Genomic DNA, 20,073 nt, shown 5'->3' with positions numbered 1-20,073 from the left:
GAGATCATGTTCACCTCTGTGGCTGAGTCCAGGAGACTCCTGGATCACCCGGCACAAGAGAGCTCCCCAGAGGAATGTGCTACTGAGAACACACACTCTACACGGAGTCACTTAATATATGAGGCGCTTTCGGTAAAAGTGTCAAGCCACATGACATAAACTTAATGGGTGTGTTTGTGTTTGTGTGTGTGTGTGTGTGTGTGTGTGTGTGCGTGCGTGCGCGCATGTGAAGGAGTGCTTCATGTGTGTCTATTTACAAAGGGTTCACTTTTCCTTGAGCTATGTGGCTACAAGCAGCTTAGATCAGTCGTCTTACGTAAGCGCCATAGCTCTTTCTTCTAACCACGTTCACCCGCACCCCCTAACAAACACACAGCTCTGAGAAGAGGTCTTCACAGAAGATAGATATTCAATGTATGGTAAGTGATACCCTCTGCCTGTCTTTATTTTTGAAGGCTCCACAGCAGCTGACTTGGTCTGGGTACTATGGGGAAGGTCCAATGCTGTTAACCAAACACCATAAAGAGTGAAAGCCCAAAACAATTAAGCCTTGTGTCTGACTCGTGAATAAGCAAGTATATCTGACAAGACCCACTGCATGGATCCATGTCTGGCTCAACCACCACATGATCGACTTATGCAAATAAGAGATTTTCAAACTATTTTGTTAAGTGGTTGTCCTCCATGCTACATGGTGGATGTTGGTTGAGGTTACCAACAATACTAGAGAAAATGGATATCACATCAGTTTCAGGTTGTTTTTTATGTAAATTGTTTTGCAGGTAAAATGATATATTCCGAATGGAAAACTTACAAATAGTTACATCCTGCTCAGTGTCTTTGCTCACAAGCCAAACAGAGCTAGTGGAACATTGGTAGTAGAGTGGGATTTTGTCAATGTTTAGTGTGAACAAAAGTGTAACAAGACTAAGAGTCCCTAGTGATGGCTGGGCCATTCTGGCCATGCCTCCGGGCATGCGCACTTTTAAACTGGCAATATGTTACACCCTGGGACAATGTATGGTGCTGTGCCAATGGCCCATCCCAAAAATGAGAAAACCATAAAAAAATTTGGTACAAAAGCCAACTGAAAAGGAATTTTAGTGTAGAGCCAAATGCTAAATGAGTCATTTTGGTCCATAGTACAAAGTACATAGGTACATTTGGTACAAACTACCTAGGTTATAAAAACTAATAAGCTAGCTTTTTCAAGTTGGGTGCCAAAGAGAAATATTTTTGATATTGAAATCTGATATTGAAAAATATGGAAGGATAAAACAAGATGTTTTGTGAGAGTTCAGCATGTGCTCTGCCTTCCTAACAGTTGTCCTTCTCAATGTCCTCCCTGACAGCTACACACAGCACTCTACATGCATATCTGGTGCAAAGAATGTAACTGACCAACTGTCCTTGTTAAATCATATCTAATTTATTGAGTGAGCTACCACCAGCAGAGACAGGTCTGAATGTGCTAATTAGCCTATAGCTAGTCAAAAAGGACACTAACCAGAAAAGGGCAACTTCACCCACAAGGTGAATTATAATGGTCGACATGCTTATGGGCAGAGCATGGTCAGTAATGCATAATTTAATAAATACGATGACAATAATATGAACAGCATTGCCATCACACTGCCTGGATTGTGGCTTTAACAACCACAATAAATGTAGGAGATCAACGACTTTCAAAAGCCAACAGTCAGCTGGACTCAGGTCGCAGACCCTGAACCAGAGAAAGGCCTGACAAAAGTCCAGGCCAGGCACCAGACAGAAGATCCATACAGTAGAGGCTGTCACTCACACCATGGTCTCTGGCATTCTGTGGCCCCGGCACCAGTTGCTTGCTGTATTTTGGTGTCTAAAATGCTAGGAGTCAGGGTTACTCGGCACGGGTGATACAGGACGGAAAAAACACCATCAATCACCAGGCTGTCCAAGCGAACGTCGTGGCTTTGGGATTCACCTTGTCCACTAGGCAACGGCGGTGTCACATTTCATGTTTGGAGGTTTTGGACATCCATAGGATGACTGACATGGCCTCAAGCAGTAAGAGGCCATGCCTGTTTCTGCTGTGACAGCCTGCTGAGTAGTCGTCTTTTACTTTGCATACAACCAGCGAGCGGGCCTAACGCTTGTTTCTGCATTAATAAAGTGTTTTGAAGTTGCATTTGTAAGTATCCATAGGAAACAAGAGCTGTGTAAGACAAGGTCCCTCTTGGATGAACTCCTCAATACTCCTCACCGAGCGAGAGATAGCCTAGCTAACAGACACCACTCAGTCGCACTACCCTCACACATTACCACCTTCAACATATAGGACCTGCTCCTCCTCACACTATCCTCACACATGACTCACAAACACTAGTGATAAGTCATTCATCCTGACTCATTTCCATCTCCTGTTAGAGGCATTACTAGCACTGACCAGTAAAGACCACAATGTCACGACACCTGCCAGCCCTGGGCAGCTGACAATAGCCCAGACCAACTGGGTTATGCAATGGCTGGCAAGATGAGCTCAGCTGGATCCTGCTACACCCCACCAGGATGGATAAGTGGGAATGCATGCTCCACAGTTCTTCACAGCCCCAAATTCCTGGCCCAGCACCTGAAACCCACTGGGTTTGCGTTACCTGAACACCAGACAGGTGCTTCATTCCTCTCCCTAATGAAATGGGGCTTAGCAGCCCAGCAGGGTGAGCTGCTGCCCGCTGCTCTGGGCACAAGGCCATGTGTGGCCGCCAACATGTACACCAATGGGGGTTCCACAGCCACAGCAGGAGGGCGGTCTGGGAAGGGAATGAATACGCCGTCTCACCTTGTTCTGATAGTTTAACTTGTGCCGAGAGAATCTCCATGTGGTACAGTTAGCTGGGACATTTTTTCTATGTTACTTGGCTTCAGGCGTAGGTGGACTCTGCACATTTGTACATGGGCAACTTCCTCATACGCTGCTTTAAAATCATCAGATAACCTTCAGTGATGTTTCCTTCTAAAAGAGTGTGAATTCACAGTTAATGGCTCAGGTGGTATGTGGTCCACTCAGCCATGGGTGCCATAAAAAGGGGCATTCTGTAAATGGCATCGAGCAGTAAATCATCAGAGGACCTGTGCACAGTCTCTTTCTAACCTTCCCTCCCTCCTGTACACACAGACACACCTCAGCCAGATACACTCTGCAGTTAATTTATAGCTGTCAGAATAGGGAAAGGGTGATCTCATGAGGTACAGTCATGAGATGAACAATAAAGAAATAAAGAGGAAAGGACAAGGGAACAGGAATCTCCATTAGAAATCGAGGAATGCATGGCATCTTGAAATATGGTTCAGGTAATGTATTGTCCTTTCTTTTAATTTTGTCATGTTCCAGAAATGTTTCATATAAGGTTTTATTTGGTCCAGTTTCAGTTTTAGTATTTGAGTCTTATTCCTATTCTACACCAGTAGAAAAATACTTCTGTATGGGCACAATATGGATCAATGTATTGACAGTTGATCTAGGGTCATTCATTATTCTGAATCCTCATTACTCTCTTCTTACAGATGCACTTAACTGTCATTACTTGCCAAAACGCCTACATCAACGTAATATAGTATACAGTACATAAAATACCATTTTTGGCTGCTTGCTTAGTGGGCACTGTAACACTGCTTAGTGGGCTTATGAAACTGCTTATGTTGGGTTTCTAAGCGTACTTTAGATTGAACTCAACAGTCCCTAACATACACAAGGTGCCATCATAAAAATGCACAAACACAGCAACTGGTGGGGGGGGGGGGGGCGGGGGGGGCGTAAATGGAGCCTGTTGCTTTACTGGGCGAGGTGGGAATGTGAGAAGTCCCAGGCTTAGACCTGCTATGTGACTTGGGGAGGGGAAGAGAAGGGGAGAGGAGGACAAGGAAAAGGAAGAGGAAGGGGCTCCCCAGCAAGCATGCCACCCAGAATAGATCAAGAAAAACAGTGAATAAATCAGCTGCCATGATGGAGTCTGAGTCACATCAATATGTTAAGATGGATGGAAGGGCTAATTTGGGAATGGGACAGTGGGCTTTATGTCCAAACGGACCATAGGGCAGGTGAGTTATGCCTGGTTGCTGGACACTATTTAAAGGGTCTTGCCCTATGAACTTGTCAGCTTACGGGACAGACAGGAGCCAATTTTCTGTTTTCTCAATGAATGAACTCCTCCAACTGGAAAACCACTTAACTAGCAACTAGTGAATAAATCATTTCAGGCCTTTTTTTTTTGTGGTCACTCACCATTTCACAGTACTCAAAGACCAGCAGGAAGGGGATGGCCTCGACACACTGTCCCAGACACTGCAGAATGTTTGGGTGCTGCAGCACTCTGTAAACACAAAACAACATTTAATCAGTCAACATGCACCGGACTGTTATTGTCGCTTATTAGGGCAGAGGTAAGCACGATACTCTCAAATAAAAATCTATAAGATATTAAGTCTAATGCAGTGTCTTAGAAGAAAGGTAGAGGGTGCTGCTAACCTTAGAGGAAGCCACAATGTCAATGATGTGACATTGATGTGGCTATTTTTCACATTTACTGTATACATAATCTCATTCCACACACTGCTATTAAATAAAAGCAAGTAAATATAAAAGTGTCATTATCAATCAATCAATAATTAAATATCTACGCTATAGATCAGCTGTTGAAAAACCTCTAAAAATGCTAGAGGGTGAGCAAGTGCAAAAACTCTATTCACCTGTATGGGTCCCCCTGCTGTAGGAAGTCATTCTGTTCCTTGGCACTAGCATTAGCTTTCAGCTCCTTCACCACCACTCTGGCTGCACCTGGGTCTGTGTAGATCTCACTCAGCAGGACCTGGTAATACATGAGCACACTTTAGAGAAAAAAAAGAAACTAAACAGAAGCCCATACGGCACTTGTGCCTCTAATTCTGTGTAGATCCCTTCAAAAGAGGTCAAAGGATGGCAAACACTGCAGAGAAGAAGAAGCGAGTGAAAACAGCAAGAGGACAGATTTGAAAAATGTGGGAAGAATGGGTACTCCGGTCGACAGGTGGAGGATTAAGTAAGCAGCGAGCATGTGTATTGCTCCCAGAGGAAGAGTATTTAGTGGTGGGAAAATGACCTGGGAAGAGAAGGTCAACGAATTTGGATGTGTGAATGCTTGGTTCTGAACTAAAACAGAGAGCCAAACTGGAATAACCAGCTGGTCGTATGGGATGATACAAAGATACAAGAATGCCAATAGTATGGTAAGAATTAGCCTATGAAAACTCAAATCACCCAATTAATTCTTTAATTCAATTCTTGTATTTTTATATCAAAATCACATTACTTTTACTTCCTGTCTATAGTGGTGACTTCACTGTGTACCTGGAGGTGTATATAAAAGTTCCAACCAATAAAACCATTACAGATTTTTTGAACAACGCTGCCCCTCCGACCTTCCCATCAAATAAAACTGCTCTTGTCCCCCTAACTGATATCCCATTGGTTTACACTGGTTTACATGCCCATAAAAGTTTGGGCCCTTTATTTGAGTTGACATGACAACTGAGTTCTCTGAGGATTTTACAACAAAAAACGTAATATATATTATATATACACACAGACATACTTGGCCATGATGGTAATGTTTCTTATCCAGTTTGCCAATTCGTTGGTTTTAATATTTGCATTAAGGATGAAAAATTAGAGTATCCAAGGATACCATTAGTGCTCTTGCAGTCTCCTCCATAATTGCAGTGAAAATTCAATGGGTTTTATTAGTATGTCATGTAGGTAGAAAAGTCTGACCCACACTGATCAGGGTAGGTTATGGCTGAGGTTAAGGGTGATAGGTGTTTTGTTTTTTGGCACTGCTCATCTGATTAGATTTTCGCTGTCATGTACATGTAGTTATGATGTACTGACGTGGTAGTAATAATATATTTGCGTGTGTGTGTGGTGGTGGTGGTGGTAGGGGGGCAATGCACGATCCATGATCTTGCCTAGGGCACCAACAATGCCAGAACCACTCCTGCCAGCAAGGAAGAGGGTTAGTCACACAACACTCACGCTTTCCATGTTATCTTGTCGGCTCTCCACCTCCCCTTTCCCTTGTGTCTATGTCTACCTCTGTTTCTCTGTAACACACATTCTTTCAATAGCGCTTTCTTATAAAAGAGAAAATAGCCAGAGCAGCTGTAAAATCTAGGCGACTGGGACTAACTTGTTCAGGTTTAGCATGTTAAATAAAGAATGAGCTTAAACACGAACAGCTGGCTGTTTTTGTCTTAATGCTCGGCCAAATTTAGCATTGAGATCACGTATAATTAGGGAACTCAGGTAGACAGAAAGTGTCTCTTGATCCCCCCTTAAGAGAGTTACGGTGTGACACTGTCGCCATTAAGAAGTCATATTAAAGATCAGATGTCATGTTCCATTCCAAAGGATTTTATTTACACAGACTCACATATACTGTACACATGTGCACACACAGGATTTCTGTGCTGGGAAATATTACTGCAAAACCTGCACATTAGTCTTACCTTGCCAAACCAGCCGTTGCCAATCTCTTGGATGTAGCTTAGACTGTGGCGTGCCACCTGGAAGCCTGTGGATCCCTCTGTGAAGCCAACCAGAAAACACAGGGTTATTTAAAACCCCTACGGATGACATATTTCACCTGGGGTCATCAGAAAAGTGATATTTGCTCTGAACTGCGGTAATTTTAAAGGTCGATCCGAATGACTTTAATATTACCAGAGGTGCCCAGAGGATGGACTTGTCACATTCTGTCCAGAACTATGTGAAATGACAGTTAATATTGTGTGTCTTCAAAAAAACCCAACAAAAAAACAAAACTGCTAATTATCACCGTAGTGTGGCTTTAAATACAGAGATGGCGCTCAAGACTGAAATAAAATCGCACAGGACATGAGAAAAATCCCCCAGGTAGCTGGAGGAAAAATAAATTATATACATGATCAAATTGAACAGAATAAAAACATTGGAGGTGCTTGGGAGAAAAATTGCAAACACCAAGTCTCCACTGGTAGTATTTGAAAACACACAAAGCTTTTGTGTGTCTCTGCTTGACATGTGCCTGCTGAACTCTTACTCACAGCATCCCGGAGACAGACCAGACTTACTCGATAAGGCTAGTCACGAGAAATTTTTGGACATTTCATGTCTGGAGAGATTAGGCTAGACATGGAATATTAGTCTGCTTTTGTTATCTAGCTGCATACAGTGACCATACTCTAATATTGGACACTAATACAGGACATTATTCTGATTGCAGAGACTTATTAAGAGGCAAGTGGTTCACCACTTCCTGACAGGCAGACATACATCTACCTTTAATTAGGACCTCGACACAAGCAACAGCCTTCCCATCGCAGGCCTGTACTAATCTACTTGGAAATATTTTACCTAAAGAAAAAAATAACCATTTGAGTGGATTATCTACTGTATGTAAACTGAGACCATCAACAGAAGTTGTGTAATACTTGCCTACAAGCAGATCAACAAATCCTATTTAATAAGCAACAGTGTTAAGCAACACTTGCCGCATGTATACACAAGGAAATTCAAAAGGTATTAGAGTCCAAAAGAGTACTTTCTTTAATGTAATCACTCCTGCTTAGATTGCTGCATTTTCAATTATGCTTTCAGAACTACCTATTTATTTTCTCCACTTATGGTATAATTGTTTTCCAAATTAAATTTACACAAGCAGTCATTAATAAGCTGTCTAAGCATTCCAGTAAATCCTCACAATCGCACATGATATAATCACTTACATAGGCCTACTACTAAGACAACAGAACATGTCTTTGTACTATAAACAGCCATTTCTTATAGCCTCTTTGGGTAAGCATTAAAGGAAATGTTCAGTGCAATCTTGCTATAAATGCGTTTTGACTGGCTGGAACAGACTCAGGTCATATCAGGGAGTGCAGTACAATGATTGGTAAAATGCCCATCAGATGGGTTGTTTTCCTCAGTGCATGACAGCCCTAATTAACACTAGAAAAGCCAAAGACGTATGCCAGTGAGTGTTAGATTTTAAATTGAAATTTCTCCACCATTGTAAATGCAACGGTCTCCCCTTCCAAGATCTAAATATTTTGTCTTTTAAAAGGTTTGCATTTTTAGAATAAAAAAAAAAAATCAACTTAAAGTAAGGACAGTTTTTGCAGTTTTCTTGCCACAAAATACCCCCATTCTGATGTTGAATTGGATTTTGGCTGATGGCGATTGGGGTTCTGTAATCAGTATGAGCCGTGAGTGACACCGTTTGGATAGAACAGACGGGTGATGCACAATCAAACAGATTGCCTTCACATAATATACTAATGGAGGCAGTAGGGTCAACTCGATACACAAAATAACAGAGGACGCGGTCAATGTGTGAAAACGCTTTTTTTTTTTTTTACTTTTTTGCTTTTGGTAACATGCCTGTAATATGTAATGTGTGCAGGTAATGTGTATACTTTTTCCCCTGTATATATCTGTAATGCTCTAGGCCTCTGGGCGCAGTTGCTTGTGTGTGTTTAGGTGTGTGAGCTGCAGTCAGTGTGTGTACGCATGCGCATGTGTGTCTTCGAGTGTGTGTGCGCATCAGACCTGTGATGCGTGGAGGGGGTTGGAGGTGTGGGGGTCCAGGCAGGGCCACAGGAGACACGGCAAGGGTGTAAACCTCGGCGGGGGACTGCATGGATGGTGTGTCTTCTGCCGGCGGGGTGAAGTCGATCTCATCGTCAAAGTGGTCCTCAAACTCCTGAGTCAACGGACATTTTAACGAACGTTTAATGTTATTCAGATGAAAACAGGCTTTTTTGGACTCAGCACAACTTCATTACAAGCTCAGGACTTAACAAGAATTCATTGACTTTAACAAAAAGGAGTAACCTAAATTCACCAACACTAATGAGTTCATGGGAGTTTAAGAGTCATGCACTATATGATATTCATGAATCACCAAAAGACATATGTTTAGTGTCATTCCTTGTTGAGCTTACATGATTCATAGGTGTTAAGTGTCCGTTACAGCCCAGTCACTACTACATTACCTCCAGCCATCTCTGTATTTATTAGATCTAGCCTGGGTGGGTGCAGGCGGAGTTTTCTGCCTGCCTGCCAGTCCTGTCTCACCTTGAAGTTGATCTCCCTTTCCTTGCAGCAGGTCACACAGTTCACCAGCAGCACCACCAAGGCCACAAGTGCCGTCAGTGACACCACCAGGGACAGGTAGAGAGAGACAGAAAACACGTCCCCCATGCTCCCACCTGAAATAACAAACGCAGATAACATCAGCCCTACCCATCCACAGAAATAATGCTGAATCATTCACATTTCTAGGTGTGCCAAGAAAATAATTTAGAAGTGAACAAAGGAAGGCGCCAGGCAGACGTGTTAAGTTACAAGCATAAACACAGGTTTGTTTGATAGCGATACAGTACACCGATTATGGATCGGCTCTTCTTTTAATCCACCAACATTAAAGGCACATTTAAGCTTGACAACAAAAATGCTATGCACAATGCCCTTACAATCCAATTCCTTCAGCCTATTGACACATTTCACTAGCAACTCTGCTATAGTTGGAAAACAGTCAAGATGCTGACATAAAATGACAAAAATGCAGTGTGATAGTTTTAATAATCAAATGATTTAACGATCAAAATAATCAATTTTGTCACAATTGTGAAGCTCTAGACCAGAACCCCGCCCACTCAACCCCTTCAGACAGACATTTGTCGAGGGTGAGACAGGCTGTTGGATAGCTGATGGTGCAGTAGTGGTGATAGTGGGTGTGGGTTTGGGCTGGTGAGGATGCTGCTGGGCCAGCGGTTCAGATGTCAGCGCTGACAGCAGCCTTCCAACCCACCCACTCCCTGCTCAGCTGCTGCTCTGTCACCATGTTGACGTCAACCAACGTTCAGAAAAACCAGGCCTCCAGTGTTTCCTTTACATTCCCCCCAGCAGATAATTTGGGGCCACCAATACTTTGGTCCAGAGACTGCTTCACACGCAGCAAATAATATGTTGACTATTGAAATATGTTGCCCATTGAAATTCTGGCTATTGAGCTGTATTAACAGGATAAATGTAAATCATGTGCTACAATAGGTAATAAAGTGGGCTATATTAGGCAGCTCTGTTCGAACTCCTCTTTATGCCGGATTTTGTTTTGCCTTAGTCAGCTCTGAAGAGTTTCAATCACAAATCATGTGAATTCTGTTGTCTTTAACCAAAGGTTTTTTAGAAATACTTGGACCAAATGACGCTAATGGACAAAGATAGATACCTACAGAGCTGTCTCACTTAAGCTGCCTTTATGTGCTCCTGGTAAGCTCTGACTTCCAAGTTTGGAAGCTGGAAATATGACTTCACAAGCTTTTGGTCGGAAATAATAACAAAATGGACCCTCTAACAAAAGTACTTTTTGGTGGCTGTTTAATCTTCAAAAACAAGTGGCACCAAAATTACTCACACACCTACAAAGAATTCTTCAGAAAACACTCTGCTTATATACAACAGGTTACTTCCTATAGTCTGGCTATTGTACCATAGACTGTTCATTAATGATGCATCTAATCATTTCCCAGCCCATTACACGTCTCAGCATAGCACGGTGCGTGTGCGACTGTGTGTAAAGAGAGAAGAGAGTGTGTGTGTATGAGAGAGAGAAAATGAGTTTGTGCCCCCTCAACCCTCCCTCCCTCATTTATTCCCTCTCCCACTGGTCATGGCGTGTCAGGTACATCCTGTCTGCCAGAGGGGGAATCAACACCCACCGAGTCTCCTTCTGCTGGATTACAAATTCCTGACAGATGAAAGCAGGTGCTGAATACATTCCAACTAGGAACCTACTTCCAGTTGTCTCGTGCTTTTACATCAGCGCATAAAGGGAAAGAAGAAGAGTCTTGACAACTGCGACACAAATAGTCCCACCCCTTTGGAATAAATGGGCTACCAGGATAGACCAGTAGCTGCATCGCTCTTTAGGGCAGCGGGCGGCAACTTATGCCAAACCCTAGCCTTAGTTCCAGAGGTCTTGAGTATAACTTAATTAATTACCTTAGCACCCAGTCCTGCCATCCCCCACACTGCTCATTAATAAAATCTCTTTTTTAAATTAAATAAACCTTAGGGGAGAGCTTGAAGAAGTCATGAAGGAGGTAAACGATAGACTGAGCAGTAATCGTAGTATCAGCGACAGCGTGTGGTCGGGTCAGATGGAGCCAGTGGTGTACTGACAGCACAGTTCATCAGAGAGCAGTAATCACTTCAGCTCCCTGGGGAGCACTAGATATGATCCAAAGTGTCAGCCATGAGTGAAGTTCATTTAATTTCTGCCGGGGCCAGGAGCAAGCCATCACTGACGAAATGAGTAGGACTGCTTAGTCTAGTAAACAGCCCCTTTACACATCAAATTGAAATACTTCCATGTTGCATAGCCTGTGTCATAACAATTCTAATGGAGTTATTAACATTCAACGTTGATGCAGTTCTACCATTTGTGTCAACTAAAACAACATCATCAACATCAACAACATCATGTGTCTCAACTAAAACATCAGTCATCTGTGGTCCATGTGTGGGCTATACCACAGGCAAATATGGGAAATGCAAACATAGGCCTAGGCTGCCAAACTGGGGTCTGTTTAAGGCAAATACCCACAGGTTTATTTTACTTGTCATCTGTGTCTATATCCCTGCCAATATTGCAAATAAGGAAGTTACTACTTACTGCTACTGACTGCACATTTCTTCAATTTTGTTTACCAAAATCACATTGTCTAACAAGTCTGTGCTTTTATTAACAGGGATGGCCTGGTGAGATATAAATCAGGGTGCAGTCCCACAATGACAAAGACGTTGGACACTAGCTAGGCTAGGTCTGTGGTCTCAGATTTTATGTTTTGCTAGACAAAGAGGCAAGAAAACAAATCTCCTGGTAGAAATGAATGGGAGATGCATGTCCAAAAAACCCTGAAATCCTGAGAAAAAAACATAATTTCTGACAGACTATTACTGTTGTTATTTAGAAGGTCAAACAGAGAGAAAGTAAGTTGAAACTGAACCTGGCCGTATGCTTCCTTTTTATTCTGCATCACTATAGTGGACAATTAATTAAACCTGACTAGTGTCTTTTAAGTTCAAACGCTCTCCTGTCAGAGCTCAGTAGGTAATGCACAGTACGGTAGGGCTCCCAGCATATATCAGCTAACGCAGCCAAATCAAACTGCTGCCTAGTCAAACCTCACACTTCCAAGCTGCATCTAGTCAAGTGTGCTTGCTGCTACCTTCCAGTCCCACCTGTCTGGGACATAAAAAAAGAGCTACAGTAGAACAAGACTTGTGTCTGTTGACGACAGAGGTTTTTCTACATCAGACACTGCTCAAAGCACTGTTATTTGTCAAATTTGAAAAGATAGGATTGGTTCAATAGAGAATAATACAATAAACCGTCATCTCGAAAAGAAGCACTGAAAAGAACAACTGAAAGCTTAAATTTACATGGTTCAATATCTCTATTGATTACAGCCAGCCAAAGGACAGACCTATGTTGCCTTCAAGCGCTGTCAAAAAAGTCATAATTACAAGTTGAGTGCACATGAATGACCCAACAAACCCGCAAGTAGGACTGGAAAATTATTCTGTGATCAAGTGCATGGAAGAGCATGGAAGTCGTGTCTGATGGTAATATTGTTGCATTTTATTATTATATGTTAATGTTTGGCATTCTATGTACAACATAAGAATTGTTGTATTTTTTATTTTCACTCATTGTTGTCACTTGTTTGTTGTCATATTTTCATACATTTTTTCCTCATTCTGCTGCTGAAGCTGAAAGAAGCTCTGCGCGGCTTGATTTCTAAAACTAATCAACAGCCAACAAAAAAACGACTTTGTTACAGGGTCCATTTTGTTAATGTTTCTGACCAGTAAGAGTCTACAAGCAGCATTTGAAGGCAGCATCAGACGCTGCCAGTCATTTGAGAAAAGCACTCCATATGAAAAGAAACGCAAACACTGGCAAGAAGCAATGGCTGCTGTAACAGTCAACCCAACAAAACATGCTTCCTATCAAAACAGTCGAAAATTATATTCTTCTGAAGCCGCTATTCCACAACTGAATGCAAAGAGAAAATAGCAGGCCAGCTCAAAGATGTACAATGTTTTGCTACAATGAGTGATTTATGGTCTAGTCATTCAAGGCCCTATTTGAGTCATACTATTCATTTCAATTGTGACTGTAAACAGTGCAGTGCATTTTTACCTATTGAAACTAGAATTCATTATAATAGATCTACTTGGACTAATCCTGCCAGTCTTTGTTCACCTCAAATTTTCTAATTTGTTTTTTCTTGTTGGCATATACTTGTTTTAATGACTCCAAATGGGTTAATGTACTGTTACCATTTCGGCTATTCTTTTGAGTAAATTCTAACTTAGGCTTAGAAAAGCAAAATGAAACATTATGACACAAATTGAAAATGGTGAAAATATCGGAAAATAGTGATATTTTGTCCACATTGCCCACCCCTTGTGGATGGCTGTGATTTTCCATATGATTCCTATCCCTTTATATAACACAGAGACACGGACTTCACTCTGCGCTAAAGATGGCCATAGAGAAAGAGCGTCTGCAGTGAAATATTGATGAGGGAAGGAATTAAAGATTCAAAGGGGTCCATGGTTGGTACACTGGCCCAGTGGATGTAGCTCTAAATGGAGATGTGTACTTACTACAGTTGAACAAAAGTGTTTCCCCACCTTGCAATTTATCACCTACATAGGAGGAGGGAGGTGATGGGCTGAGCTAGGTCTTATGTGGGCTGCTGGAGGTGCTAAACAATTCCTGCCTGGCACAGAGGTGAATGGGAAGAACTGGAGGAGAACTGATGCTTGCTGACTTAACAGACTGCCTTTGCTTACCAAGCGTCAATCAAAACCACTGACTGGACTAGATATGAATGAAGAGGAGGACGGCAAAGGCAATTTCTTTTCATCGAGAAAGTCACCTCATACACAAAACCATAGCCGTTAATCTGTATAAGACGAGGACAACATCAAATGAGGCTGGATGTGACACCTTTTTATGCTTCACACCGTGTCGTTAGAGTGGCCAGGCTCTCAGGAAGCTTCGGCCTAGCTAATCATAAACTACAACATAATAGGCCAGTTCCACACTCAAATCCTAAACATGTCACGGGTGGCTATATTTCATGAAATATTTCCTCCATCTGGAGTTACAGCCTAACCATGGGCTCAAGGGTCACAAAAAAGGATTTTGTGGTTCATAGGAGCAATTAGACTGTTTAGAGAGTATTCCAATAGGCCTAAATAAAGTCAAATCTTATCTCAATAACACTCTTGCACAAAACGTTTGGCTGTAATTACAGGCAGCTTTATGATGCAACACACCCCCTGCCTGTTTCACCTGAGCGACGGGGTTCCAGGCAGTACAGACTCCCTGAGAGGCTGCAGCAGAAGTGAGAGGGAAAAAACAGGAGCCGGGTCACGGCAGCTCTGCATGGGATCAGTTCCCCTCGGTTAGGCCTTATCTGAGTCATGGGTTCATATTATGATTTGGCAGGCCCCACCAAATGACTCAACTGGTTTTTGGGACCAATACGGCAGGGAGCTGCCAGCTCTTATTTCGGTTCCTCTGCATATTTCAGTAGGCGTTCACACAGAGGAGGAGCTGACCCATTTTTGCAGGTTTCACCCGCCTGTGTGCACAACAGTGGAGGTACATTTTTGTTAGATACAGGATGGAGGATGGTAGTGTCTGGTTGACATGCTGGGGTTCTGTTGAGATGAGTTTCCTTATGCTGAAATACAATGCATGTTCATCAGCATCCAGCAAGTAGGAGTAGGTGTCAGCAATCAAAATGACCAGGCCTGGTCATTTTGAGGCCAGGTGTCTGATACCATCACCAAGTGTTAGTGGATTTGGAATTGTATGCCATTGCCTTGCCAGCAAGATAATTTCCACTTTAACAAGCCTGAGTTGACCTTTTCACTCAAATACAAACATTTTGCAAAGAAAAAGCTTGTATAATTGTAAGAGTCAAGGAACATTGCTAGACTAGCGTAAATGTTAACAAGCAAACATTTTCAGAATCTGTCCACTGGCCAAAGGGTTTGTTGACGTTCAACACTGAAAGGCAGACACTAGTGACTGCCATAATGCCCTTGTAGGGATCCAGACTTAGTCTGTACAAAATACAGGATCGTATTCTGTCAATCTCAAGTCCCACTCACCATAATGTCTCCGCTGTTAAAAACTGACATCATAACAACACTGTACAAAGGTGACTGGACACAGCTACAAACCAGACATTTGCCTGCCTTGTGGCAACATTGGCATGCATTCTCCTTAAAAACATGACCACCAAAAAATGCTCCCATTTGGTATAAAAGATGTGAAATGAAGCAATCATTTGGAAAACAGCCCAAAGTGACATCCTAGGAGTTCAGCATAGGGTCTGTGGCCATTTCAAAACACTATGCTGTTAGGCCTTGGCCCCAAACAGCAGCATAACAGCAGCATTTTTAAAGGCAGCATCCCCTATAGCCTGGGGTGATGGTCACTGAATCACTGAGCAGTGAGGTGGAAGGCCAAGGCCAATGTCCAACACCACAACAGAACAAAAGAGGCCCTGACTGACAGAACAACTGTGAAGCTGTTGAGTGAGCCACAACACAGGACTTGCCACTATGACCTGGTTGTTAAAAGGTTGCAATCTACCTTCTCCTATATTCGAGTGTGTAAGGAGAGCCTGCACGTCACTTGCAGACTACCCATGCATCTCAATTCCCCCTTTCTTAGATGTGCGATCTTACCCACAACCTTACCCTAAACCTTACACAATCAAGAATTGCTGTAGCACATCTTTACCCCATTTTGATTGCTGAAGGGAGTAGTAAATGAGTAAATGATTTCCAATGGAAAGATTGCACAAGTGGGACAAAGACTAGGTTGCCATGTAATAAAAGCATAAAAAACATGTTCATATTGCTACATCACTTTACTGTAAGCTGTATTATGATTAAACAAACATCTGTTGCGTTAACCATTGACTGGTGCTGATAAGACTGGAATGTGTTACGGTTACACATTACCGACCTCCACTATGACGTGTTATTCACTTCTGCCTCCATTCATTTCTCATGAGTGTCAGGCAATACCAACATAGGCCATTATCACTGAGCCTCCTGCTGTGAGAAAGTGCAATCCATTGAGAAAACAGAGAGCCCATTCATTTACCTCTCAGTGGTTTACCTCATCCATACCACTCTCCCTGTAGTGTCCTCAGTAGAACTGCTGCCACTGAATTGTTGTAAGCACTTACTTCCAGTTTCTGTAGTTCTAACATGAACAAGTCTCAACTTCATGCAATAAGGATAGTTTTAATAATAATAATAATAATAATAATAATGATAAGAAGAAGAAGAAGAAGAAGAAGAAGAAGAAGACGGCCTTTACCGCTCAGATTCTAAATCATATGAAGCCAGTTTGATTTTGACGACAAAGTCTGGGTACTAATTAACACATAGGCTACTTACTATTCACCAAGATTAGGTATTTTTCCCATTGGCATCTGACAAAATGGCAGGCAAACTGATCTCTTTCATAAAGTAGGTCCTGATGGCACTTATGACTAGGGCTGTGATGTAAGAAAAGTGTGAAGATGCTGTGATCAACATCAAAGAAGGCACTCAAGGTGCACTTCAAAACAAGAAGCAATGTTTCCATGCTGGTGGGCCAACATCCATTCTATTGTCCTATAAACTTAGCTAGATGCCATTGACTGGACCAACCCCAAGCAGAGGTTGCAATCTCTCTACCTACAATTAGACTGTGCCATGTTAAATGACACAGATTATTATTACCGGGAGATTGACCTGTAATAGTGTTAAATCTGGAATTAATGATTAATTCAGAAAACTGGTAGAGGAAAAGTCCCAAGTATATGTTTAACAGTCTGCTATAAGCTTAATAATGTAAGCCATGTCGTGACAATGAAAGGCTGTGACTTTCTATTATTAGCACTGTCATCAAAATTACCAGTCAATGACAGACAGGAAGTAGTGGTGCTAGGCTGACAGTTGGTAGGTAGTTGTCAGGTAGAATTAGCTATTAACTTTGCTAGTTAGCTGGAGAGCTACAGCCAGGCTGTTGTGTTGTTAGCTTTTTAGCAGCTGATTAGCAGTAGCTAACTCAGCCAGCAAACGCTAGCTAACTAGTAACATCTGCTGGCTAAGCAGCTGGATAGACTTGAGTTATGGTGAGTGAACAAACAATCGATTAGCTAGATAGTAACTGGCAGACAGCTGTCTCACCTGGTCTGTGAGGATACTGAAGAGGGGCACCTTCAGACGGCAAAAATGCCGACAGAAAAATTCCACTGGCCAGCAACAAAACAAATCCATGACGGTTCTCCATCCTTCTAGCTTAGCTAACAAAATAACATTAGCTAATTAGAATCGTCGTCCTAAACAACAAATAGCTGATAAGAGGCTAAATAAAATCTTATATTCATTGATAGTTAGTTTAATTTGAGTGTAGGCTGCGTAAACAAGCCCGCAGAGCAAGCATATTTTCTGCCTGTTTAGCGATATCCTATTAGCCAGCTAGCTTCAGCTAGCATGTGAATGCTAACAGGTCCAGCTAACGACAGCAACACCGCTATGGAATTTGTTGTTCCATTGTCCATACAGACGAAGAGGAACGATTACCTTTCACGACCTATCATATTTAATGTAGGTACCTTAACGCTATTTAAATGAACATATTTAAAGGAAATAAAGGATAAATAGCCCTAACTGTCAGGAAACACCTCTCCTCCAAAGCGCCATGTTCCTGTACAACGTCACATCATGGAATGGGGGCGTAAATATTCGCAAGACTGACATGTACTAAAGCCAATCACAACCCACAATACCTTCACATTACACAGACACAGCCAATCACCATCGAACTTTATTACCGGTAATGTAAATCCAATGCTTTGTATCAAAGCTAAAAGAAAACCTTTTACATCCACAGACACTTGCCAACCATGTGAGGCATGCACGCAATGTTGATTAGGAAAGACGACCTACCCACAATAAATGTTTATTCCTGGATTTACGCCCATAAACCACCAAGCTGTCTGATTTTATGACGAGTGGACAGGCTACAGCCTTGTTGCTACAATTGGCTATTTTCAGACACAATTTAGCTGGTCAATGCAGATGTTGCCTTGGGCATCGGGATTTTTTTGTTTGTTTGATGGATTGGTTTTCTTTTTTTATTGTCTTACCAATAGAAACAGCATTGATTGCTGGAGATCAGATTCACAAGGGAAATTGAGCTTTCCCATCATTCAATAATTACAGTAACATAAAATTCATTATTTTGACAACAGCAGCTCCGTATGTAGGGGTGGAACTGGAAGAGGTAAAGGTGTGTCGTTGTAGGTTGTCAGTCAATGTGCTGCTTGAACTGTGGGTGATATATTATTGTTCTTAAAGCAATATTTCACTTTGCTGAGCCATTTTCACCTTTTAGTGCACATACATCTGTAGGACCAATTCAGCAAAGAAGACTCAAAGCTATATTATTTAATTCTTTGGCATAATTTGCAAGAATTACTTTCCCCTTTTTAAGTATCAGTATTGAGAGCTGGGATTGAAAGCCTGGATGGTGACAGGAGATACATATCTAATGTCGCAGGTTGACTGCTTCTGAATTCCTGTGGAGGTGTAAAAAAATGAATAAATTGTTTTTCATAAATAAAATATTGCTTTAAGAACTTTCATGCAATGGTATAATCATTGACTTTTTATAAGATGTGAGGTGTGAGTATAAGGTGTAGAATATAAAATTACCACTTTTTTAAGAATATTGAAAGATTAAGTTATCTTAGTGCTTTGTGTTTGATAACAGAACAAGCTCACATACTTTCCCCATTACTTATAGTGTCACAATTGCATAATCATATGTTCACACAGTCTCTTTTATATTACCAGAGATCATTAATGCTCAAAATTAAGAACACACATTCATTTTTGTTGATAATTGTCACATTCATGTATTTGGTGTATGGAAAGATTTTGTATTTCCTCAGGGACTGAAATACACCTATTTCTACATCTGATATTATCATTATTATTAGTAGTAGTAGTAGTAGTTGTAGTAGTAGTAGTAGTAGTAGTAGTAGTAGTACATTAATTATTATATAGAAACTTGGCATTGGTGACAGTGATTATTTTTGCATTAAATATTTTTTATTACTAGGTTGAAATGTCATTATGTTTGGAGTGTCATTTTTATTCTGCAAGTTTGCAATACAATACCAGTGAAAAAATTATCTGCTCTGATTAACTGATGAAGGGGGAGGAGGCAGTCCGCGGCGTGGGGGAAATCTCCCTGGGTTTGAGGACAGAGACGTCAGGTTGCTTCTTGCACTCTGGATCACGAAGCTGCAGGAGAGTGGTGTTGGCTTATAGGCACGAAGCAAGAGGCAGAGATCTGCACATCAGAGGCTCGCAGAGTGCAAACCTCACCCCACACACGGTGAGTACCAGGCTTCTGCAAATTCACGTGCATGGACAATGTTTTTTGATGGTAGTTGGTGTTGGGTCAGTTCTCTGTGTGTGCATTCGTGCCTTGATGCATCTCAGCTCTTTTGCTATAAAAAGAGGTAAAAATAAATGTTATTTTGTAAGATGGAAAAAAAAAAAACAGGACAATACAGTCAACCCTCTTGAAGTCTTGCTGGAAAACGCTTCCTTCAAGTTGCATCAACTTTCTCCCTGGAAATTTTTGTCTTTCGTTTTGTGGGATTGAATAGTCAGTCATTAGTCACATCGTTTAAATCATTCCGTATGATCTTTGGTATCGAGATATTTTTCATCTACCTGAAGAGGATTACCTGAGGAAGAGTGATCATGCTTATTCCATCCACAAGCCCCGACTGTTTCCAACTGACAGAGACTGTGTTATCTGTCAGCGGAACACACCTGTGCCAGTTTCATTTACTGTCACTTTGCGCTTCTTCTGTGTGTGTGTGTATCCCTCAGGCAGGCACAGA

The 20,073-nt window shown here is 41.7% G+C and overlaps 1 protein-coding gene across 1 annotated transcript in view; it reads right to left on the bottom strand.

Annotated features, from left to right (window-relative positions):
* lmtk2 (lemur tyrosine kinase 2) overlaps nt 1-17,828 on the bottom strand; it is a 32,126-nt gene extending 14,298 nt beyond the window's left edge. The window contains exons 1-6 of the mRNA XM_071921191.2: nt 17,339-17,828; nt 9,131-9,264; nt 8,603-8,756; nt 6,520-6,596; nt 4,726-4,844; nt 4,262-4,349 (exon numbers count right to left, since the gene is read on the bottom strand). Coding sequence (XP_071777292.2) covers nt 4,262-4,349; nt 4,726-4,844; nt 6,520-6,596; nt 8,603-8,756; nt 9,131-9,264; nt 17,339-17,441 — 675 coding nt within the window. The 5' untranslated portion in view covers nt 17,442-17,828. The remainder of the gene's footprint in view (nt 1-4,261; nt 4,350-4,725; nt 4,845-6,519; nt 6,597-8,602; nt 8,757-9,130; nt 9,265-17,338) is intronic.
* Nucleotides 17,829-20,073: the final 2,245 nt, after the last annotated feature.

The sequence above is a fragment of the Centroberyx gerrardi genome, chromosome 7 (genome assembly GCF_048128805.1).
Source record: "Centroberyx gerrardi isolate f3 chromosome 7, fCenGer3.hap1.cur.20231027, whole genome shotgun sequence".
In the NCBI taxonomy this organism is placed as follows: Eukaryota; Metazoa; Chordata; class Actinopteri; order Beryciformes; family Berycidae; genus Centroberyx; species Centroberyx gerrardi.
This window is presented reverse-complemented; position numbering and strand designations above follow the sequence as displayed.